At 53.6% G+C, this 24135-nt stretch overlaps 2 protein-coding genes across 7 annotated transcripts in view; both read left to right on the top strand.

The window, feature by feature from the left end:
* Positions 1-1116: 1116 nt before the first annotated feature.
* Positions 1117-7528, top strand: ADIG (adipogenin). Its single transcript, XM_066386113.1, has 3 exons — positions 1117-1292; positions 5021-5153; positions 7356-7528. Exons 1-2 carry the CDS (start codon positions 1166-1168, stop codon positions 5137-5139), a joined length of 246 nt encoding a protein of 81 aa, XP_066242210.1. The 5' UTR covers positions 1117-1165; the 3' UTR covers positions 5140-5153; positions 7356-7528.
* A 4722-nt stretch (positions 7529-12250) lies between these two features.
* The window catches only part of ARHGAP40 (Rho GTPase activating protein 40), a 29088-nt gene continuing 17203 nt past the window's right edge, over positions 12251-24135 (top strand). For all 6 annotated transcript variants that reach the window (XM_066387822.1, XM_066387824.1, XM_066387825.1 and 3 more), the window contains exon 1: positions 12251-12498. In XM_066387822.1, the coding sequence (XP_066243919.1) occupies positions 12362-12498 (137 nt within the window). In that variant the 5' untranslated portion in view covers positions 12251-12361. The remainder of the gene's footprint in view (positions 12499-24135) is intronic.

Here is a 24135-nt window from a genome sequence, read left to right as displayed (position 1 = left end):
CTCAGAATCAAGTCGGCCTCAGACAGGTTGCCCGTTAATGTGTCGAACCCTGAGCCGTAGGACAGGGTGAGCATGGACATGGGCGTGTTTCCTGAGTACCTGCCACCCCACACCCACCTGCTGGCAGGGACTGAGGTGGTGGTCCCAGGACCCTCGGGGGGAATACCATGCCTCTGCCCCCTTCCACGGGTGGCAGCATTCCTCACGTGGACCTCCCTCTCCTGGTGGGCCCCAGGGGGTCCAGAGCCTCCTTCCTGCCGTGGGGCCTGGCACGTGGCGGTTTACAGATGGATGAGTGGGTGGGTGGGTGGAGGGTGGGGATGGGAGGAGATAAGAACGGCATTTTTCTCAAATGAGTATTCTGTTCACTTGGGAGATAATGGAACAAGGTTAAGGCCTTAGAAGCCCCTCACTGAAGACCCTAAGAAGAGGTGCCTCTAGGTTAAGAATCATTTACTGGGGTCAACTGTGTGTTAGAAAGTTTTTAAAAGGCAGCCCCGTGGCTCAGTCTGGCCCACCAGACTTACTTTGTGTAGCCAACAGCATTTTAATGTTTTATCCAGTATTTTTAAACTGGGAGATTTTTGCATAAAAATTCTGATGTGTTGGCTCTCTCGGAAGTCGGGAGAGCTGGCCGTACTGGACCTGCATGTCCCCCACATTCATTACTGGCGGGAGTTAGGACAGCGGCTGCCTGAGAGGCACTGAGCTCCGTCTGGCTCGCACGGTCCGCACCTCTCCCACAAAGTGTAAATGTGGGCACATGCAGTTGGGATTTGGGGACTGGGGCCCTGGCCAGCTCCTGGAGGAATCTGTGATGTGAACACCCACCTGGAAGCAATGCTATCCCTGCACTTACTTTTAGCAGCTTGGTGAGGTGAGCATTCTCATCCTATAAGAGGCTCGGGAGGTGGCACAGGAACTCAATAGCAACTTAGGGATTCACAGCCAGACCTGCCTGCCCGGGAGCCTGGGCTTTATTCCCACTGTCCTGGCTCCTGTCCGTCCAGAACAGCTCTCCCTTTGCCAGCAGGACGCTGACTTCCTTGTTACATCACCAGCTCAGTCACAATTGGTTTGAGAGCAGAGTTGCCCAGCCCACCAGATGCCCAGGGTGGCCCTGCCAGCCCGGCTCCGGCTGGCCAGGCTCAGCCACACAGGCACCATGAAGTACCCTCTGGTGCCGCTGGTGAACGACCTCACGTTTTCTTTCCTGGTGCTCTGGCTGGGCCTGCCCGTGGGCCTGCTGCTGCTGTTGCTGATCGTCTGGTTTCGCTTCTTACTTAGCCAAGGTGAGCCGCCCGGGCTGGGCCCTAATCCCAGAGCTGGGCAGGGGTCCTGAGACCGCTGCAGAGGGAGGGGCTGCCTTAGAGCGTTTTCCCCGCTGGCTCAGAGCTGACGAGTGCTCACCAGCAAGAGCAAAGGACTGACTTGGTAGTTCAGAGTTTCTCAATCTAGAATCCAAGAGTGAATCCCCGTGTTCAGCTGGGAAGCAATGTGTGTGTGGGCATATCTGTGTCCCCTCGGGGCCACTGCTGGCACAAAAGGTCATTAGTGCCAGCTGTAGCCATCGGAGAGTGGCGGCCGCTCTGGGCAGATGACTTAGTGAAAGGTGCGCCTGCCTGTGAATGCAGCCAGCACACGAGGCTCAGTGAGCAGAGCATGGGCTGGGTCTCAGCCCCCCTCACCCCTCAGCTCAGTGCTGGTGGGCAGTAAAAGCTGGCACAGTGGGGCAGGCCTGCCGGAGGCGTTTATCCGGTGCCCGGTGACCACTCACCCTTCTCTGCCCAGACCATACGTCGGGGAGGATGTGGGTGTCTGGGACACAGGACCCCAGAAGCAGGCAGACTTTCGTCCTGAGTTCAGCATGCTGGGGCAGAGCTGGCCATTGGGAAGCTGGGGGCCAGTGGGCAGGGATGTAGTCTGACCCTGTGGCAGGAAGGACGCTGCTTGCCAGGGGTCCTATCTCCCTGGGCCTCTTCCTGGGGACAGCTTGACCTCCCACCTCCTGCTCCTCAGCCCCATGAACTTTGGCCAACTGGGCATGCAGGAAGAGCACTGTGCTGCCACCTCTGGTCAGATGGCACTGAGACAGGGTGAGCAGTTCACCCCCTAACCTACCCCGTGACCTCAAATGTGGGGGCTGGTCACGGTGTCATTATTGGGAGTTGCGGGTGAGAGCTTGTCAACAGCATTTGTTTGAAGTGTGATCTCCCCATTTCCAGGGTGGACCATGGCCCTCCCGCCCTGCAGGGCACATCGTGGGCATCAGGCTGGTGGCACTTGTCTGTGTAGTGGCTATAAAAGCCATCTGTCTGGAGTCTAAGGGACGTGAGCCCAGATTTCAGCCTTGCCCCTTAATATATAGTTCATGATAATAGCCAAGCTTTTTTGGACACTGGGGCTTGTGCTTAATACTTGATGTGCATTGTGTCATTTAACCCCAGAATAACCCTGTGAAATAATCCTTACTGTACAATTGAGGAAAGTGAGTCTTGGGGAGGAGGCACAACCTGCCCAATGTCACACACCTGCGGAGTGTGTACAGTGCCAATTGTCCGGTGTCAAACCCTGGCGCTGGCACCTACCAGCTGTGCGACCTGGGACAAGTCCTCCCTGAGCCTTAGTTTTCTCATCTACAAAATGGGCATAATAATGGTCCTTGCCCTTTTGGAGAGATGTACATCCAGGGCAGGGCATGCAATACGTGTATACACGTGGCACATAGTAGGTACTTGCAGGCCAAGAAATAATCTAGTCAGTATTGGTTTTGTCCAGCTGGGAGGAAGCATAGGAGTGGCTTCGGATGGCTTCCTGGAAGGGATGGGCCACCTTCCTTAAGATCTAAGGCACTAATTGCCTCCGGCAATTCATTCTCCTCGAAGCCCTTCCCTAAAGCCATCACGACCTGCCCGGGCCAACCCCTTCTAGCACTTTCTCTTGTGTGGCTGTTTATCCATGGACATCTCACGTGGCACCAAGAAATAAGTCCTTTTGTTAACTTTGTGATGAACAGAAACAGTCCTTAAAGTGAGTGAGCGGCCCTCCTTCAGGATCCCACTCTTCTTGGAACTCTCAGTATTATTGTGTGTTCTGTCCTGCCGGGCACTGGCCCGAATCCAGGGTCTGGGCCCGCCAGAGAGTGGGGCTGGGGCTTGCGACACCCTAGCCTGTGGTTCGTTGTCTGCAGGGGATCTCTTTACTGGAGCCGGTTTGGCCTGGAATCCAGGATGAAAAGCAGGCAAGGGTAGCTCTGATTCCTCCTCCCCAGCCCGTCGGGCCTGGCTCAGCCCAGCTCCATGGGGCAGTTTCAGGGCCCAGGAGGCAGAGAGAGTTGAGCAGCATGCCATGTGGCCAATGTGGCCAATGGGTATACAGTTTCCCAAGTCGAGTCGGGAGCAAGTGGGTGGAGAAGGAAGCTCCCTGGTGAGACTGAGGCAAAACTAGATCGTGGGCAGCTAAGCTCCAGGCAAGCCGGCCATGGCGACATTAACCCCTTGCCATGATAGAGGGAGAAAGGATGAAGCCAGACGTGCCTGTCAAGGGGAAGACGCTCTGCCGAGGACATTTTATGATTTGAAAGGAATTTGCAGAAAGAAGAAGGAAACCACCAAAGAAATGGATTTAGGTCTGACACAGAAGTGGACACCGTAGGCTATGCCTGTTGAAAGTCCTGAGTACCCCTCGTGTTGGTCCTTGGAGTGAGTCATTAATTTCAGAGCCGCCTTGGAAGTCCCTGACCTCAAACAGATGCACCCAATGGAACTCTTGGAGCTGTCGAGCAGGAGGCGGGCTTCAGTCCGGCACAACCACTTCCTGGCCTTCTTCCTTGCAGAACAGAAAAAAACATTGGTAATTGCTTCATGAAGCCGTGAAGAGGATTATATGAGAAAATGCGTATAAAACATACAGCACGTAGGATGTGTTCAGGAGACAATCACCATGTCCAGTGATGAAGTCACTTCAAGCCTTTGCGTTGATTTTTTAACTCTTAACTGCCAACGTGGTTGAACACCTGTTTTACATGTCTTCAGTTAACCTTCATGATAGAAGCTAGTGTTATGCTCATTTTACAGATGAGGACTTTCGCCTTCAGTTCTTGGTTTGCAACCTGAGAGCTGGCTTTAGCCTCCTTTACTTCTCTAGAGCTGGTGAGATGCGAGTATATGTAGTAAGAAAAATAAGAACCTCCCTGCCCCCTCTCCTGTCTCAGCTTGCCTCCCAAGGTAAGCCATGCTTAGCAAGCTCGTGCACCTGTGTAATGACAGTATAGGTTTTCCAAAAAATGGAGGAGGGAGCATTCTTTGTTTCCCTATTTTAAAAAGTGGTGGTGATTGGTGGGGTTCTAATATATATATATATATATATATATATATATATATATATATTAATTTCTCTGCAACTTGCTTGTAACATATCATGGACATCCTGCAAGTGAAAAGGTACTGATCTAATGTACTTGTTTGAATCGCTTCATGACATGCCATTGGATGGATGGGCCAGGCCTCCATGAGGTGCGATTGTGCCACACTTCAATCAACCAGAACTCTCACGACGACCATGCACGCACATGGTTTTCTAGGGTACTTTATTGTTTGTGTGTTTTACCACCAAACAGCGTTGCAATGGAAATCGTGGTACATATATACTCAGATCCTTGTTAATGAATGGACTGGTGGACCCGCTGATGGTTGGTTTGTGTCTCCTCTGTGCCCGCTCCTGGACCATGCCCAATCCAGGTAGGTCATTTGCTCACCTTTAGGGTCCTTCCCTGTTGAGTAGGTGGATATGGCCACTTTCTGCATTACAGGACAACGGTTTTTAGCCCCAGGTCACCGTGAGAGACCCTGACATCTTCCTGAGGCCCCAGAGCTGCCCCACATGCCATGACTCTGCCTCGGGCCCCTGGCCAGAGACAAGGCTGCAGGGATGCCCAGGCCTGGCGGGGGGCTCCTTCTGGATCAGGGACAGGAGACTGGACGTGACCATCCAAGAGGCCTTGTCTTATATACCTCCACAGACTCAGAGGAAAATGACTCAGATTTGTGCTTCGATTGGGAGCCGTGGAGCAAAGACCCCCCCGGGTTTCATTGGAGCAGGACACTCCCCAGCCAAGAGGAGGAGAGGCCCGGCCAGTGAGCCCGTTCTGCCAGGTGAGCCCCTGCAGGGAGGCGGGGTTGGGAGGAAGGGGAGCCTCAGAGCCTGCCCCGGCCTTGGGCGGCTGCGGTGTGGAACGCTGCCTCCCGTCACCATGGGAGACCTCACCGTGTCAGCCCCGGTGTGTTGGAGACCCGTTCCTGCCGTGCTGGACCAGCAGCCCCCTCTGTCGTGAAGAACTTCCTTACAAAGTTCCCCCTGCCCTTTCCTTCTTGGCCTCACTCCCACAGCTGTTCCTGGGGACTCTGCCCTGGCTGTTCCCTCTGCCTGGAACCCTGCCCCCCTAGACACCCACTTGGCGCACTCCCTCACCTCCGAGTCGGAGCTTTTCTGCAGGGCCCCCCTGACCACCCTCCTCATCACGGACCCTTCTCCCCAGATTCGGGAACCCCCTCCGCTGCTCTCCTTTGTCTTTTGCCACAGTGGGGGCTCGGTAGATGTTTGTAGAAGGAATGAAATAATAACAGTAACAATGAGAGCAATAGTAGCTGATACTCACTGGGTGCGGATAGACACCAGGGCCCATGCCGAGCATTTCCCTTTCCCAAGCTCGTTTATGAAAGCATACTGAGGAGGCTCGTTTATGAAAGCGTACAGAGAGGCTCGTTTATGAAAGCGTACAGAGGAGGCTGTTCTCATCTCCGGTCCACAAAGGAGCACGGCGTGGTGGTGCAGTCAGTCCCGTGCCCGGAGCGACGCCCAGCATCCATTGCGCACCTAGGAGACCTCATCCTTTCCCGTGGGGCTAAACGCCATCTCCATGCCACTGACCCTGACATGTGTGTGCCTCGCTCTAAGCTCAGCTTGACCCCTCTTCGTGGCTAGAATGGGATATTTTTTTTATTCCCTGGGCTAAACTCAACAAAGCGAAACACAACCCGTGACCTCCCACTTTTCTCCATGTCCACGAGCAGCGCTGCTGCCATCGGTCGGTCTAGCTGCTGGAGCCGCACACCTGGGAACCGGCTCCTGGCTCTCTCTTCCTCTCAGCCCGCGTCCAGCCCCACCCCATCCTCCGCCTCTCACGCATCTGCTCCTCTGTCCCCACGGCCACAGCGGCCTGCCCTACTGCGAAGTCTGCTCTGCAACATGTCCCTAACCCCTACTCTGCCCACTGTGGGTCACCACTTGGAACCTCTGCCTGTCTGAGTGGAAGGAGGAGATGGAGCTGAGAACCAGGGACCCTCACTTACCGTCCGTTACAGTGATTCCTAACCCTTCCGGGTCATGACTTTGACAGTTGAGAGCCCTGTCCCCAGCAACACACACGTGCATGCACTCAGAGGCCTGTGCATGGGGCCGGCTTCAGGGGGGTATGACTTGTGTGGTCCCACAAGGTCCCACATTCAGAAGAGCCCATGCTTGGTTTAATGCTTGGCTGTTGCTGTCTGAAAAAAAAAATTTTTTTTAAGATTTTATTTATTGGCCCTGGCCGGTTGGCTCAGCGGTAGAGCGTCGGCCTGGCGTGCGAAGGACCCAGGTTCAATTCCCGGCCAGGGCACATGGGAGAAGCACCCATTTGCTTCTCCACCCCCCCTCCTTCCTCTCTGTCTCTCTCTTCCCCTCCCGCAGCCAAGGCTCCATTGGAGCAAAGATGGCCCGGGCGCTGGGGATGGCTCCTTGGCCTCTGCCCCAGGCGCTAGAGTGGCTCTGGTCGTGGCAGAATGACGCCTCGGAGGGGCAGAGCATCACCCCCTGGTGGGCAGAGCGTCGCCCCTGGTGGGCGTGCCGGGTGGATCCTGGTTGGACGCATGCGGGAGTCTGTCTGACTGTCTCTCCCCGTTTCCAGCTAAAAAAAAACACACACACACACACAAAAAACAGATTTTATTTATTGATTTTAGAGAGGAGGTGGGGCCTCAACTCTTTAATAGTTGCTTCTCATATGTGCCTTGACTGGGCAACTGGGCAAGCCTGGGGTTTTGAACCAGCAACCTCAGCATTCCAGGTTGACACTTTATCCACTGCACCACCATGGGTCAGGACACTGAAGTTTTTAACCATTTTCAACAAGAGGCCCACATGTTCATTTTAATGGGCCCCCAGATTATGTAGCCTGTCCTCTTTGAGTCCAGTTAGTGGGGAGAGAAGAGGAGACACTCCAGCTCTGCTTGGGGACCCCACCCCATTCATGCAGAGCCCTCCCATTCCCGTGATGGGTCTGCCCCTCCCTCACTCTCCTTCCCTGTTGTCCCCAGGCCCAGCCTGCCGTTTGTTCCTGGTCTGGTTCTGGAGTCAGCCGGGCGGTGGTGGCGGTGGCCGGCGTGGATGGGAGAGACTCGCGGGGAGGGAAGAGGAACTCTGGCGAGTGGGGTGCTTCCCCGGGACGCCCACCTCGTCCTCTCCACCGACGGGCGCACCAGAGCCTCCAGAAGACCCTCCGAGCCCCCAGGAGAAACCCACATCGGTGAAGATGGTATAAGCACTCTCACGGGGAGAAGTTGGCCAAACGAATTCAGAGGAGGTCCTAGCGCAGGGCTGGGCCAGAGCGTGTGGGTCCATATTAAAGAAAGCGGGGGTTCCTGAGGTCAGGGGACCCCTGACCAATGTGCTAGGCCTGACCAAGTCCGTTCATTCAACAAGCTTGGGCCAGGGTCCAGCCCCGGCACCAACCTGAGCCACCCCGACCCCCTTTGGGAAACCCTGATTGTCCTTCCCTGGAGAAGCTGTGAACCTCCGTCTTCTCATTGCAGACTCGCTCCTTGATTAGCCTTCGGGTTGATTTTAATAACATTGACTTTATCAATATCTGCAGAGTGTCTACCGTATGCCTAGTTATTTGAAGAAGAATAGCTCACGTTCAATGAGCGCTTACAGTGTCCCAGGTGCTTTCTGCGTACTCATCGCGCACATTATTGTTCTTAACCCTCACAAGAATCCTATCAGGAGGCCCTGGCCGGTTGGCTCAGTGGTAGAGCGTTGGCCTGGCGTGCAGAAGTCCCGGGTTCGATTCCCGGCCAGGGCACACAGGAGAAGCGCCCATTTGCTTCTCCACCCCTCCCCTTCTCCTTCCTCTGTCTCTCTCTTCCCCTCCCACAGCGAGGTTCCACTGGAGCAAAGATGGCCCGGGCGCTGGGGATGGCTCCTTGGCCTCTGCCCCAGGCGCTGGAGTGGCTCTGGTCACCATGCCCCGGATGGGCGGAGCATCGCCCCCTGGTGGGCAGAGCGTCACCCCCTGGTGGGCGTGCCGGGTGGATCCCGGTCGGGCGCATGCGGGAGTCTGACTGTCTCTCCCCGTTTCCAGCTTCAGAAAAATACAGGAAAAAAAAAAAAAAAAAAGAATCCTATCAGGGAGGGTCTGTGGTTATTCTGCTTTTACAGGGGGGGAAACTGAGGCACTGAATAGTCAAGGAACTTGTTGAGTCACAATGGTGGAGTTGGGATTTGAGCCTAAGCCCTCTGACTTCGGAGCCCGGCCCCGCCCCACTGGGCCAGTTGTTTTCCTAGTTGGAGTGTTGGGGGGAGACACTTTGAGGGAATCCCAATCTGCCCTTGCACCCCCACTGGCTACCCAGAGGCAGCAGGGTTCACTGGCTGTAAAGGGGAGAGACCGTCCCTGGTGTCCCCAGGTGTCACCTCTGTCCCGCCTTTCTCTCTCACCGCCATCCCATCAGCCACCACAAGGCTTTTAAACTGTCCAAGGAGAGAGAATGGAGCCTGTATACTTAGCTGGTCTCCTGGACTTGGGTCTCCCCTGCTCTGCCCTTCCTGCCGGTTAGTCTGAACGATCCATCCAAAGCATCAATCAGAACGTTTTGTCCCCCTGCCTAGAGCCCTCGGGGGCTCCCTATGTCTCCGGGCTGATGAGTGGTGAGAGCTCCCTTTGGGGTGGATGAGGTTTCTGTCCTTACCGACAAGGCTGCACAGTAAATGCCCTTGATCTTAGCACACAAGTGTGCTTCTATCCATGGGATAAGTTCTGAAAGGAGAAGTTGTTGAAATTCAGGTTGATGCATTTACGGTTTGCAGATTTGGTGAAGTTGTCTTACCAAAAGGAGGCACCAGCTGTGTACATAAAAGTGCCTGTTTCTCCTGGCCTTAGCCCCTCTGTACACCCTCTAGCTAGCGCGTGCGTGCGCGCACACACACACACACACACACACACACACACTCACACCTTTCTTTATATATGCTTTGACCAAGAAAAGCTAGGAGAGTCACCCGCACCCCCGGCCAGCTGGAGCTCTTCCTGGCTGGAGGGACGACAGGTTCAGGTCGCGCTGCTGCTGTGTGCAGGAAGCACAGCCGACCCAGAACACTAAGTGTACGTGTCTCCCCAGCTCCAGCAGCTCAGGGCTCGGGGAGGACAGCCCGCAGGGGCGCCGCTGGGGCCATCAGACACACAGGATCCATTTGAGGGTCTCTGGAGCCCTTGAAGCCCTTGCCCGGCCATGTCTCTGGGGCCCCCCCTAAACCCTGGAATCCGGAGGGCCAGTGCCTCACCCGCTACCACCATCCCCTTCAAGCCTCAGTGTCACCATCAGCAGAGCTGGAACCAGCAACCTGGACATACGGTGCTAGGTGTACATTGTGTGCCGGGCAGTTCCGGTGCTCGGCCTGTGTTAGCCCGCTGAGCCCGCACAGCCACCCCTGGAGGCAGCAACCTGGACATACGGTGCTAGGTGTACATTGTGTGCCGGGCAGTTCCGGTGCTCGGCCTGTGTTAGCCCGCTGAGCCCGCACAACCACCCCTGGAGGCAGGCAAGGTTTGCATTGAAATGATAGGGAAGCAGGGACTCAGAGAGGTTAAGGCACTTGCCTAATGTCACACAGCCCAAGTGGCAGAGCCCCAGGCCTCTGGGAGTCCCTGCATCACACAAGGTGGGCCAGTGCTGTGGTAGCGAGTGGCAGCTGCTCAGAGGGGTAGAAAGGCAGGGAGGAAATGTGAGCACATAACATGTGACCCTGGGGAGCCTCCTGGGTCCGAGGGGCGTGGGATGCTCTTGGCGACAGCGAGTGGGTGGGCGGGAGCACACGCAGGCTGCCTAGCGAGGTGCTGGCCCGCGGCCAGGGTGCAGGGCCGCCAGGCCTGAGTCACTCACTGTGACCTAACCGGCCCGGCCGATACTCCGGGGCTGGGACCCAACCCGGCCAGCCAGGGCTGAGGAATGCCGCCCTAGTGAGGAGCGTGGACACGCTCCACTTCATGCGCATCCACGCGGCTCTGCAGGAAGCCGGGAGGCGCTGCTTCCTTAAACAAGCCTGAAAGTGCAGCTCCTTCGAGAGCGGGCTGCTCACCCTCCCTCTTGCTTGCTTCCCGAGGGCTCCTCACACCACGGGAGGGGGTGTTAGGTGTTCTGTCCTGCACTGGAAGTTCACTTCCTCAGGTATGAATGCGTGTGCTCAAGTGTCTATTTCTCTACTCATCCCCTCATTTACTTATCCACCCCTTCACCTAATGGCTCACTGACTCATTCATTCGTTCGTTCATTCATACATTCACTCTCTCATGTTCACACATTCATGTACACATCCATTCACTTTCAACTATCCATCCTTCATCCATTTGTATCCATCCATCCAACCTATGTGAAGTACCTAGCATATTTTCCACACAAAGCTTCCTTTTCCCCCCAAAGTACTTTTCCACCCCCTCGTACTGCTATTTGAACGTACCTAGTGGAAGGGGGGCCTCTGCGCCAGTGGGACCCCCGAACCCTTGGTGTTACGGTTTCAGAGTTCCTCCTCTTGGGAGATGTGCACAGGCCAAGGCACAGCCCCAGTCTGCAGTGGGAGCCAGTGAGAGTCGCCTGAGACTTGGGGCTCTCGAGAGCCCTTTGCCCCGCGGGCCCCGTCCCTTTGATGCCAAGACTAGACCTATTCCTGGGCACTCTGGCTCCAGTGGGCGCTTTCCAGTTACTGCGCTCCACTTCTTGCGTCCCCCAGGACAAAGTAGACCGTAGTGACCCATAGACTTGAGCCCCTCCTCAAGGACCACCCTTGGGCTGCTCTTCTTAGTATAAAAGCAGAGACTTAGTCGAGGCAGGGTGGGCCAGGGCTCCTGGGGTGGGGGGTTCCCTGCATTCTGTCCTGGCCAGAGAGCAAGGGCGGGGACCCCTGGCCTATAACAGATACAGAAATAGGACACAAGCCAGAGAGCCAGGAGGAACGTCCCTTTCTTGTCCCTGTTCCTTCACGTTCCAGGCTAAAAATCAAATCCCAGGGAGGCTCTTCTGGACCCCCACATCCGGCCACTTCCCTTCCCTCCTCCCTCAGCGTCCTTCCTGCCCCCACCCGTGCCCTGCCCTCTCACACCCTCAACACACTCCTGCCCGCTTGCTTTACTGTCTCCTGGCAAATGTCACCATTTCACCGGGAAGGAAACGAAGGCTCAGAGAAGACGGGAGACCTGCTCACAGGCGCAGAGGCCGTGTGGCCAAGAGGGGTGAAGACCTCTGGGTCACAGCTGCTTTTTTTTCCCCATCCACACCAGCCAGGTACTTTATTGATAGTTTCATTTCCAGTTGAACGGCTGTAGGTAATAATAATGGCAATACCATTTATATTTCATGACTGGTTTTTACAGGTGCCGTTTCCTTTACCTTTGCTGTGCGGGCAGGTGGGCAGGGCTCAGGGTGTGTGTGTGTGTGCGTGCCTGTGTGTGTGTGTGTGTGTGTGCACCCGTGTGTGTGCGGATGCCTGGAGGTGGCCCTCACTGAGCCAGCCCCGCCCGGGAGGAGGCTGGAGGTGGCCCTCACTGAGCCAGCCCCGCCCGGGAGGAGGCTGGAGGTGGCCCTGGCTGAGCCAGCCCCGCCCGGGAGGAGGCTGGAGGTGGCCCTCACTGAGCCAGCCCCACCCGGGAGGAGGTTGGAGGTGGCCCTCACTGAGCCAGCCCCGCCCGGGAGGAGGCTGGAGGTGGCCCTGGCTGAGCCAGCCCCGCCCGGGAGGAGGCTGGAGGTGGCCCTCACTGAGCCAGCCCCGCCCGGGAGGAGGCTGGAGGTGGCCCTGGCTGAGCCAGCCCCGCCCGGGAGGAGGCTGGAGGTGGCCCTGGCTGAGCCAGCCCCGCCCGGGAGGAGGCTGGAGGTGGCCCTGGCTGAGCCAGCCCCGCCCGGGAGGGGGTTGGACGTCTGTCCTGGTGAGGAGGTGTCTGGGAACCGGGCACGCAGCCTTCCTCCCGCTCACATCACTGAGTCAGACCCACGGCGGCAGCGGGAGCAGCAGCAGCAACATGGGAGCTCCCCTGTGAGCTCTGAGGTGCCAGCTCATGGCAGAGCCTGCCCTTCTCCCCGCCGCCCAGATGGAGAGGCTGGCCCCCGTGTCCCTGGCCACACCGTGTCCCCGGATCCCACGGGCCCACATCGCCAGGCGCTGTGCCCGGCGCCGGATGGACCTGGGCAGCAGGTACCGGAATCACAGGAGGAGATGGGGGAGGTTTGGGCCACTAGTGTCTCAGGGCCAAGGCTGAAGAATGAGGGGACCACCTTGAAGACCTACTCTGTGCTGGGGGTGAATGCCATCTCAGTTCTTACATCACCCCTCTGAAGCAAGAATTCCCCTCCCATCCTGCGCACGAGGACACAGAAGCCCTGAGACGCCAAGTAAATGGCCCAAGTGGTGGAGGCATGTGTCAAACCTGGGTCCCTGGGGCCCCAGACCCAGATCCTTCCTGGGACACCACACTGCCCTGGACTCGGGTAGGGGCCGCCGATTTTCGGATTATGACAGACTGTGAGCGACCCTCAGTATGCGCTGTTTCCCCTTCTGGATGTAGGAAGTTTTAGGGACCCTGGGGCTTCTTTGGGGCTCGGGACTCAGGACCTTAACCTATGGAATCTCGGCCGGATCAATGTGGCTGTGTGGTCACCTGGGTTGACCACTGTGTCACTCCTCCTTCCTGCTCGGGTGCCTCTGACAGCCAGACCAGAATTTTTAAAGTCATTTCTTTCTCCCCACGGATGATTACAGCGTGTTACAATACGATTATTGTAGAGATTCAAGCAGCGCAGAAGTACAGACACCTGCTCCTCAGAACTCACTGCTGTTACAGTTTTGGCGTATACACTCGGAAAGAATTTTTTGGCATTCGCAAACTGATACTTGTCTAGTTCTACACAAAGAGGAGCAGGCTCCCATGTGCATCTAGGCTTCCCTCCTTCATTTAAATCTACAGACACCTTTACATGTCAGTAACATAAAGAGCTAATGCATTTGTTCTAATGTCCCCCCGCCCCCCGCCGAATCCAACTTTATAGATGTCCTTTGGTTAATTTGGAACCAATCGCTGGCTAACGGGCGTTTAGATTGGTTCCAGTGTTTAACAACTGTAAGCAGTTCTTCAGTGAACGTGCTTGGGGATTTCTGTGGGTACAACTCACTCCTAGACAGGGGATTGCAAGTGTAAAAGGAACAATTAGAATCTTGATAGATCCTCCCCGATCGATCGCCGTCCACCACTGTTCATGCCGACAGCAGGGAGGCCCCCGCTGTCCCCCTCACTTCCACCCGGGACGGAATCCCGAGGGTGGCCTGGATGTGGAGAGCAGATCTGGGGAGGGTGAGATTCTGACCCTAGAACAACGGCGCCCACAGAGCACCCTGATGCGGGAGTGACGGCGAGGCTGGGGGAGAGGCAGGGGGCTTATTTCCCTCACTCAGCATGTTCACTGCGTGTCTGCAGCTGGGGTGCTCTGCTCATTTCCCTCACTCAGCATGTTCACTGAGCGTCTGTGGCTGCGGGGCTCCGTCCCATCCTCCGCAAAAACTACTCAGGACCTAGGATTTTATTTTATCCATCTCAATAAGCCACTGACACGTTTACCTGCTTCTCTCTCTCTCTCTCTCTCTCTTTACCCATCCACCCACCAACCTACCTACCTCTCTATCATGGCTGCTCCCCTGTCCTCCCTCAATTTCTTGGTTCCTTGTGACCCCCGAGGCCTTTAATACCGACTTCCCTATAAGCGTACCTGACCCACTGAATGTGCTCTATGCTTACTGGATGGATGAACAAATGAATTTTGTTGCATTCCCTTTGTTCCTTCAAACATAACAAAAATAACACTCTTAACTTCCAGAACAATAGTTTTTCAAACTCCCAGAGTCCTGTAAGCCTTTCCTCGGAATTCCGTCGTGATTATAGTTTTGAGTATTGAAAACTGAGTGAAGGCATCACCTCCCCCGAGTGTGTTCTACCCCAAATGCTTTTTGGCCACAAGATCCTATAGATCGCTTGATCCGTAAATGCCTTAAATTGAATTTGTGGGTTTACAATGGCATCATTGTTCTCTGTTTTGTTTATTGAAAAACGATTCCACTGCCAAAAAAAATAATGTGGAAACTACTTCCCTGAGACAGGGCTGGTTTGTCTGCTCCGGGCCGGGCCGGGCCTGGCGTGTATCGGGTGACAAGGTCACTGGGTCAGTTCTTCCTCCCCTCTGAAGTTCGCTCATCTCACTGGTCACTCACACTCACTGTCAACCATTTATTTATTCAACAGCATAAGCTCCCAGATGCCAGGCCATATCTGTTTTGTTCACTGGTCCATTTCCAGCACCGAGGGCATTGTAAGTGCTCACGAAATGCTGGTTCGATGGATGAAATGCTCACTGTCTGTACGTGAAGTCCCATGATGGGCATGGGGACATGGGGGTGAATGAGATGCTCCCAGCCCTTAGGATGTGCACAGGCTGGGCCTAAATGCTGATCAGAAAGGTCTGAGCAGGGGTGACTGACTAGAGAGTCAGGGGTGTTGTCATCAAATGGAACTTCCCATAGAGTGAATGGGACACCGAGTTCTCACTCTATGTGGACTGAATTTTTTATCTTTTTTTATTTTTCTGAAGTGAGAAGTGGAGAGGCAAAAAGACAGTCTCTCACATGTGCCTGACTGGGATCCACCCAGGCATGCCCACCAGGGGGTGATGCTCTGCCCATCTGGGGCGTTGCTCCGCTGTAACTGGGGCCATTCTGCACCTGAGTCAGAGGCCATGGAGCCATCCTCAGTGCCCGGGCCAACTTTGCTCCAATGGAGCCTTGGCTGCAGGAAGGGAAGAGAGAGATAGAGAGAAAGGAGAGGGGAAAGAGTAGAGAGCAGATGGGTGCTTCTGTATGCACTGGCCGAGGATTGAACCCTGGACTTCCACACACTAGGCCAATGCTCTACCACTGAGCCAACCAGCCACGGGCCTGGACTGAATCTTAAAATAAAGCAATGTTGCCCTTGGGAGGGGTCTTCATGACCCAACCTTAGCAAGGTGACTCTGTAAGGCATTCTCTCCAACCTCACTCCTAAATCAAAATATATTTTCTTTTAATTCATGATTGCTATAAAAATGCAAAAAAAAAATAGCAAGTGAAATCCATCTCTCCCTCCCACTGCCAACACACAAGAATAGGAGCTGCGAACAGTTCAGTGTAAATCCTATCAGACTTTGTGCTTCATAAATATACTATATATTTACATAAATGTATGAGGAAAAGATGTATGATCTAATTCATGTGTGTAACACTTCTATACCTGTAGCATTTTGTGTTTGTAGTATTCCCTGTGAAAATATCTTTTCAAGGAAATACAGAGATCTATATTATTCTCTTTAAAGGCGGCATAATGTTTCATTTTAACTGTACTTTAGTGAATTCCCCTCCTGTGATGGACTTTTAGATTGTTTCCTTTTCTTTGGGCGTAGGTTGCTATTTGTATGAACTATATTACATTGTCTTGGAGACATACCTTTGGGCACTTACCCTTAGGATAAATATCCCAGAATAGAAATCATTGCATCCAAACACTTTGAAACACATTGGAAAGTGGTTTCCCAGGAAGGTTGTATCCAATTACAGACTCTCTTAGTGGGTGCCAGCTTTTGTTTGTTTATATTCTTGACAATCTTGACAGGGCAGTTTGGCTCTTTTTAGTGTTTGCTAATTGTATCTTGTTTTGTTTTGTTGTTGTTTTTTTATAGAGACACAGAGAGAGTCAGAGAGAGGGATAGACAGACAGGAATGGAGAGAGATAAGAAGCATCAATCATTAGTTTTTCATTGCGACACCTTAGTTGTTCATTGATTGCTTTCTCATATGTGCCTTGACCATGGGGTTACAGCAGACCAAGTAACCCCTTGCTCGAGCCAGCGACCTTGGGTCCAAGCTGGTGAGCTTTGCTCAAACCAGATGAGCTCGCGCTCAAGCTGGCGACCTCGGGGTTTCAAACCTGGGCCCTCTGCATCCCAGCCCAACACTTTATCCACTGCGACACTGCCTGGTCAGGCTAATTGTATCTTGTTTTAATTCACTTTTCTTGTTAGTCTAGATCAGGGGTAGTCAACCATTTTATACCTACCGCCCACTTGTGTATCTCTGTTAGTAGTAAATTTTCTAACCGCTCACTGGTTCCACAGTAATGGTGATTTATAAAGTAGGGAAGTAACTTTATAAAATTTATAAAGCAGAGTTACAGCAAGTTAAAGCATATAATAATAATTACTTACCAAGTACTTTATGTCGGATTTTTGCTGTTTGGCAGAATAAATCTTTATAAAACAACTTATTATAGTTAAATCTATCTTTTTATTTATACTTTGGTTGCTCCGCTACCACCCACCATGAAAGCCGGAACACCCACTAGTGGGCGGTAGGGACCAGGTTGACCACCACTGGTGTAGATGAACGTCTTTTCACAGGCTAATAGATTAAAAAGGCAGGAAGACCGAAGGAAAGAGTCCCTTAATAACAGGCTCAGCCACTTGAATGTCAACCTAGCTTTCCAGGTATCAATGTATCTTTAAGCCCCCAAACACACAGCCCTGTATGTGACCTCGAGCCCAGATTGGATCACCTGCACACCATTTAAATGTATCAATGGTAGAGGACAGACTGCTTCTCGAAGCCCAGTTGCACCCCTTCGTGGCTGTAGGACTCTGAGGGAGTTAACTAACTTCTCTGAGCTTCAGTTTCCTTTTCTGCGCAGAACAGGAAATGGCTGCAAATGACAGCTCCTGCCTCGTCAGAGGTAAAAATGAAGTGAATGCATGAGAAGACCTTAGTGCAGTGGGAGTAAAGAGGTCTGTACATTACATGCCAGACATGGCGGTCCAAGGGAAAGGTTCGGGAGCTGACTTTTTTTTTTTTCGGGTCACATCAGAATATCTTTTTTTTTTTTTTATACATAAAGTTTTATTAATTTTAATGGGGTGATATCAATAAATCAGGGTACATATATTCAAAGAAGACATGTCCAGGTTATCTTGTCATTCAATTATGTTGCATACCCATCACCCAAAGTCAGATTGTCCTCGTCACCTTCTATCTAGTTTTTCTTTGTGCCCCTTCCCCTCCCCCTCTCCCTCCCCCTCTCCCTCCTTCCCTTCCCCCCTCCGTAACCACCACACTCTTGTCCATATCTCTTAGTCTCCTGTTTATGTCCCACCAATGTATGGAATCATGCAGTTCTTGGTTTTTTCTGATTTGCTTATTTCACTCCGTATAATGTTATCAAGATCCCACCATTTTGTTGTAAATGATCCGATGTCATCATTTCTTATAGCTGAGTAGTATTCCATAGTGTGTATGTGCCACATCTTCTTTATCCAATCATATATATATATATATATATATATACACACACACACATTATATATATATATATATATATATATTTTTTTTTTTTTTACTGTGAGTAGAGCCTTTAAGCAAACTCTTGGCCAGTACAATTGGGAGCTGACTCTTACCAGTACAGGTGTATTTCCATGTGATATGGGGAGCCCAAGGCCTCCTGGTGCTCAGGTGTATTTCCATGTGATATGGGGAGCCCAAGGCCCCCTGGTGCTCAGGTGTATTTCCATGTGATACGGGGAGCCCAAGGCCTCCTGGTGCTCAGGTGTATTTCCATGTGATACGGGGAGCCCAAGGCCTCCTGGTGCTCAGGTGTATTTCCATGTGATACGGTGATGAGCCCAAGGCCCCCTGGTGCTCAGGTGTATTTCCATGTGATGTGGTGATGAGCCCAAGGCCTCCTGGTGCTCAGGTGTATTTCCATGTGATGTGGTGATGAACCCAAGGCCTCCTGGTGCTCAGGTGTATTTCCATGTGATATGGTGATGAGCCCAAGGCCTCCTGGTGCTCAGGTGTATTTCCATGTGATGTGGTGATGAGCCCAAGGCCCCCTGGTGCTCAGGTGTATTTCCATGTGATACGGTGAGCCCAAGGCCTCCTGGTGCTCAGGTGTATTTCCATGTGATACGGTGATGAGCCCAAGGCCCCCTGGTGCTCAGGTGTATTTCCATGTGATGTGGTGATGAGCCCAAGGCCCCCTGGTGCTCAGGTGTATTTCCATGTGATATGGGGAGCCCAAGGCCTCCTGGTGCTCAGGTGTATTTCCATGTGATATGGTGATGAACCCAAGGCCTCCTGGTGCTCAGGTGTATTTCCATGTGATATGGGGAGCCCAAGGCCCCCTGCTGCTCAGGTGTATTTCCATGTGATATGGGGAGCCCAAGGCCTCCTGGTGCTCAGGTGTATTTCCATGTGATACGGTGATGAACCCAAGGCCTCCTGGTGCTCAGGTGTATTTCCATGTGATACGGTGATGAACCCAAGGCCTCCTGGTGCTCAGGTGTATTTCCATGTGATACGGTGAGCCCAAGGCCTCCTGGTGCTCAGGTGTATTTCCATGTGATATGGGGAGCCCAAGGCCTCCTGGTGCTCAGGTGTATTTCCATGTGATATGGGGAGCCCAAGGCCTCCTGGTGCTCAGGTGTATTTCCATGTGATATGGGGAGCCCAAGGCCTCCTGGTGCTCAGAGCGGTAGAAAGACCTGCATTTGAGCTTCAAACCCTCTACTTACCAACGTCTCTGAGCCCATTCCTTTATTTGCAAAGTGTGTGATTAGTTGTTTGTTTTTTTTACTTTAAATTCTTTTTTATTTCTCAGTTACAGTTGACACATAATATTCTGGTAGTTTCAGGTGTACAACCCAGTCGTTCTAATCATAGTCACAGTCAAGTCTTCCCAACCCCCACCACGGACTGCCACCTGGTGCTGCAGTCTGGGGACTGGAGGATCCGGGGACAGGCTGCAGCTTTGCCGGAAAGGCCCTTGCAGGCAAATCCTCTCCCCAGGAGGGACCTGACTACTGGCCTGGCTGTCCCTTGCAATCCCAAAAGGGCAGGTCCCTCCTGACAGGGCTTCCTGCTCCCTCTCCTGCCTCACAAGGGAGCAGAGGGAAAAGGCTCTAATTACACAGTGGGCTTAGGCTGCTCCCTTCCTGACTCTGGGAATCTCCACCCCTGTCACCCGCCTGCCCCAACCCAGGCATTGCTGATCCCCCCCCCCCCCCAGCTTGGCCAGCAGATGCTTAGAGAACGTGAGCGTGTCCTGTCCTGTCACTTATCAACCCTGGGTATCCTCATTCGTTTCGGTGCTTGCCAATCTAGCAGATGAAAATACATAGTTCCTGGTTTTAATTTGCGCTTCCCTGATGACTTGTGAGCTTCCGCCGTCCTTTCCTATCGAGTATTCTGTATTTTTTCTTCAGTGACTGTTGATCCCTCTCTGCTGTTTACTTTTTCTGTTGGATTTTGGAGGGCATAATTTCCTTCCTTATAGATTCCTAGGAACTCTTGGTATAGACTAGGTAGTAACGCTCTATCTTTTCTTGCAGATATTTTCTCTCCACTGACGCTGGTTTTGTTCATTTGTCTGTGGTGTTTTTGTTATGCAGAAGTTTTAGAGTTTGCTGTTAATCGAACCTCAGGCATTTTCGGTCATAGCTTCCAGATGATAGTTTGTTTGGGGAGATGTTCTCCTCCGCCCCCTTATTTCTTCCTGACTTCCTTCTCATCAAACACTAAAGCAGCCTCCTATCCACCCACCATTCTGACCACCATAGTCACCTGCTCCCCTTCCTGTGAGCTCTGCCTGTGTCCCTCCCTCCCTGACATTCCTTCAAAACTGAGTTGCAACATCACCTCCTCCAGGAAGCCTTCTCTCCCCAGCCCCATCCCACTCTGGTTACTGCTCTGTCCCTTGGGCTGTTTGCTCCGTCTCAGGTGTGCACAGCGTTGCTTTAAAGTATTTGTTAGAGCACTTACTATGGGCCGAATGCTTGCATGTATCGCATCCTTACAACCTTGTGTGTACTACTCTCATCATCACCTCCATTCTGTAGGGTGGGAGAGGGAAGAAGACGATACTTTCCCCCGTGGCCACACATCAGGAGGACAGACCCGGACCTAGACAGCCTGACTCCAGGGCGGGGCCGTTAGCCACCCTGTTAAATGTCTCATGTCGCTGCCCTAACAAATTGCCGCCACTTTGGTGTCTTAAGCAATACAGATGTATTATCTTAGTGTTCTGCGGCCTGGAGGCCACCGTGAGTCTCCCTGGGCTAAAATCAAGGTGTTGGTAGGGTTCTGGTTCTTTTTGGCGACTCTAGGGGAGATTCCACCATCCAGCTTCCAGAGGCCACCTGCCTCCCTTAGAGGGCGACCCCTTCCGGCCTCAGAGCCAGCAGTGGCCGGCCGAGTCCTTCCCACACGACCGTCTCCCCGGTCCTCACCCTCCGCCTCCCGTGCCCCTGTGATTACACGGGGCCCACCCAGAGAGGCCAAGATGCCCTGACCCCCCTCGGGGTCAGTGATCAGTAACCATATTCCACCTGCACCTTAATCCCCCATGCCGCGTAGCACAACATGTTCACAGAGTCCAGGGATTGTGTCCTGAGCACCTTTGTTTTGGGGGGGGGGGGGTGAGGGTAAGGTAGGACGGGAGGGGTATTCTGCCTACCACAGCCACTCGTTCATACTGCTTCTCCAAAGCTTAATCAGCTGCCCCCCACCCCGCCCCCCGGGGAAGCTGGGTTAGACCGGTGCATCAGACTCACCCGCCCGGAAGACTTGTTTCAACCCAGACTGCTCTGCCCACTCCCAGAGTTTCCCATTCAGTGGTTCTCGGGCAAGGCCTAACTAAGCATCTGCAGAGTAGATGCACATGGCCAAGTTTTCGAGTAACTGAATGTAGCATCCATCTTGAATTTAAATTAGTTAGAATGAATTTTTTTTTTAAAAATCAGTCCTTCTGTCATTCTAACCACATTTCAAGTGCTCGGTAGCCACACGTGACTAGTGGCCACCGTATCAGCTGACACATTGCCCAGTATAGAGAATAATCTGCTTAAGTGACTCAGGCAGGGGACACGCTAACATGTATGACACTGTTCAAAGGAAGGGTCAGGGCAGGTCTCCGGGGCGCACTGCCCGCTGGAAGCCCGTTTGAAGGGTCTGTCAACACTTGGCGTCAGCCAGTCGCCGTCACGTAGGGACAGGGGCCCCGGGATTATCCTCTCGCTTGTTTGTTTGTTTTGAGAACGTTGGAGCTAGAGAATTCTAAAAGGAATCCTCACATTCAGATGACGGCAAGCTCTCTGAAATGTGTTACCATCCGGTGGGGTGGCCACTCTGCTGCTTCCCGCGGCGATGGGCTGCGCCTGACCTTCCTTCCGGTCGTTTGGGAGCATGTGTCATCGCAGAGGTCACGGGCCGTCCCTCCGTCTCCTCCAGCCCTCTCAGCAATGCAGGCGGCCCCTCCCAGCAGGGCCCTGTGAAGAATGTCAGCGCAAATCCATGCATTCCCGCCCCACCCTTGAAAACTTTTGTGCAATCTCTGAACCCTGGCCACCTAACGACACTCCGACAGTGCTTCCCAAGGCTGGCCCTGCAGTGCTGGTCTGGGGTGTTGTCTGGGCACTGGGTGATTTAAAGGCACAGTCAGGGTTGGGAACCACTGGTCTATAGGCTTGGTCTCCACGCCCAGAATGCAGCTCCTTGGCTCAGCGGGTCTCATATCTGGTTCTCGCCCACCTGGGCCAGCTGCAGGGAGCATCCACGCCTACCTATGCCTTTCTCTGTCTCCTGGCCCCGCCTCTGATTGATTCAGGAAGCAGAATCGCATAGGTTACATTTCAAAGTGTGTTTATTCTCGTCGTCAATAACACAAAATAGTCATGCTTAAAAATGTGCCGGTGCCCTCTGCGACATCAGGGAGGGTTGTGACAGGTGTGGCCAGGTTCCTTTGCATATTCAGCATTCAACTGTCCCCGTCCCACGCTGAACCAGAGGCTGGTGTTGGCATTTCAACACATCGCCTCTAAAACATCCCAACTGCTAAGGCAGCGGCTGGCCATGTTGATTTGCTGAATGTTTGGAGAGGAGACCAAAGACAAGGTCCCATCACACACCGCACAGCCATTCCTCCCATGGTGACCATCACTGACCATCAACACGTCCCCTTCTGTCCCTCCTTTCTCTTCACCCCCAGCTCCTTACCTGCCCCTGTCTTCCCCACTCAACCAAGTCAAGCTGGGCAATTCCCCATAGTGATCGCCTGGCCCTCCTCCAGCCTGCCCCACTGGGGAGTTACCTCGGTCCGTCTTGCCACCGCAGATCCTTCCCCAACAACAATTCTGAGAAGGGGCGGGGACCTTCAAGAATCGGAGCAGCCTGCGGCACATGGGACAGGGAGAGAGACCTCGGCTCACAAGAGACAGAGCCAGGGCCGAGTTCGGGCTGGCGGTATTTCCTCGCGAATCCCATGTGCATCCGACCAGTGAGGGGAAAAGTCACAATTAAGGAAAAACAGTTGCACAAGAAGCTCACTCACTGCCTTGTGGTTGAGAACGTGGGCTGTGGAGCCAGACTTCCTGGGTCCGAGGTTCAGTCCCGCCTTTTACTGGCCGAGCACCTCGGGCTATGTTCCTGAGGCTTGGACCAACCTTGGTGGATGTGCGGAGGCCCGTTCTCTGGCCACACTGGGGACTCGTGGCCGCGCTGCACAGTGTGACCTGGGAACAGGGCCACCGGTAGAACTGTGAGGGTTTTAGTTCCTCCCTTTCCTGCCCCCCTTGTCCGAGCCCCTCGAGAGCTTCACCCACAGCAACGATGGCGCCCCTCTCACTGCTTCGCCGTCCCAGTGGTGACACACTTGACAACTTTTGTTTTTGTTTTGTTTTGGTTTTTTTATGCATTTTCAGAGAGGAGAGAGAGGGAGAGAGAGAAACAGAGAGAGGGAAGGGGGGAGGAGCTGGAAGCATCAACTCCCATATGTGCCTTGTCCAGGCAAGCCCAGCGTTTCGAACCAACGACCTCAACACTTAACAACTTTTGTTTTGGTTTACTCACTGCGGGTTTTCAAACTGTCACGGAAACACACAGATGCCAGTAATTTCCAAGCGCGTGACAAAGCCCCCGAGGAACCCGGGTTGCGCACCAGCACGGGGGAACAACAGACTCTCTGGAGGCCTGCTGACGAGCGGTTTTCCCAAAAAGCATAAATAGAGCGGCACAGCCAATTTTATAATTAACTGGGACTCGGTCTCCGGTGAAGCTTCTGCTCGGTGAAAACGGCCAAGCTGGTGCCCGGGAAGGGGCTGTGTGCCCGCCTCTTCCTCTGGGCCCTGGCGGCCTGCGGTTCTTTGTTTCACCACATTTGAATGTGTTTCGTGATGGAGGCATTTGGAATTTGGAATCCAGCTCAGTATGCGGGCAGGACACTTGGGGGAAAGGCAGAGGCCAGGGTCTCTGGGTCTCAGCTGGCAGGACCAGGTCACATGCAAAATGAAGGTGGGGGGCAGGCCCTTGTTAAAAATGACCACGGATTTCAACATGGTAATGTCAGAGCACTAAGCCAGGGACATGCCCTCCTAAGCAGGATCACACAGGTCACCCACCAATGACACAGGCCTGGGTACTGATCCCGCCTCTAGAAGTTAGGGGAACATCTATGGATGGGGTCTCGAGCTATGAGGAAAATACAGCCCCAGGGACTCCAGGGCCCAGAACCCCCCCCCCCAAACGGTTCTGGCCCCACCATTTTCACATGGCTTCCCAGGTCATGAGCCTGACACTGACCCCCTCTATCTCTTGGTTCAGACCTTGAGAGTACCGGGTTGGCTCACGCGATGGATGGTACTTCCGTGCTCCGGTACTTGGCTCTGTTCGGATCTGGCTGCAGGAGAGCGGGGACCGAGGCGGGCACGTGTGATAAAT

This window comes from Saccopteryx leptura, chromosome 5, assembly GCF_036850995.1.
Source record: "Saccopteryx leptura isolate mSacLep1 chromosome 5, mSacLep1_pri_phased_curated, whole genome shotgun sequence".
NCBI lineage: Eukaryota > Metazoa > Chordata > Mammalia > Chiroptera > Emballonuridae > Saccopteryx > Saccopteryx leptura.
Note: the sequence above shows the minus strand (reverse complement) of the source record. Positions and strands in the feature narration are given on the sequence as shown.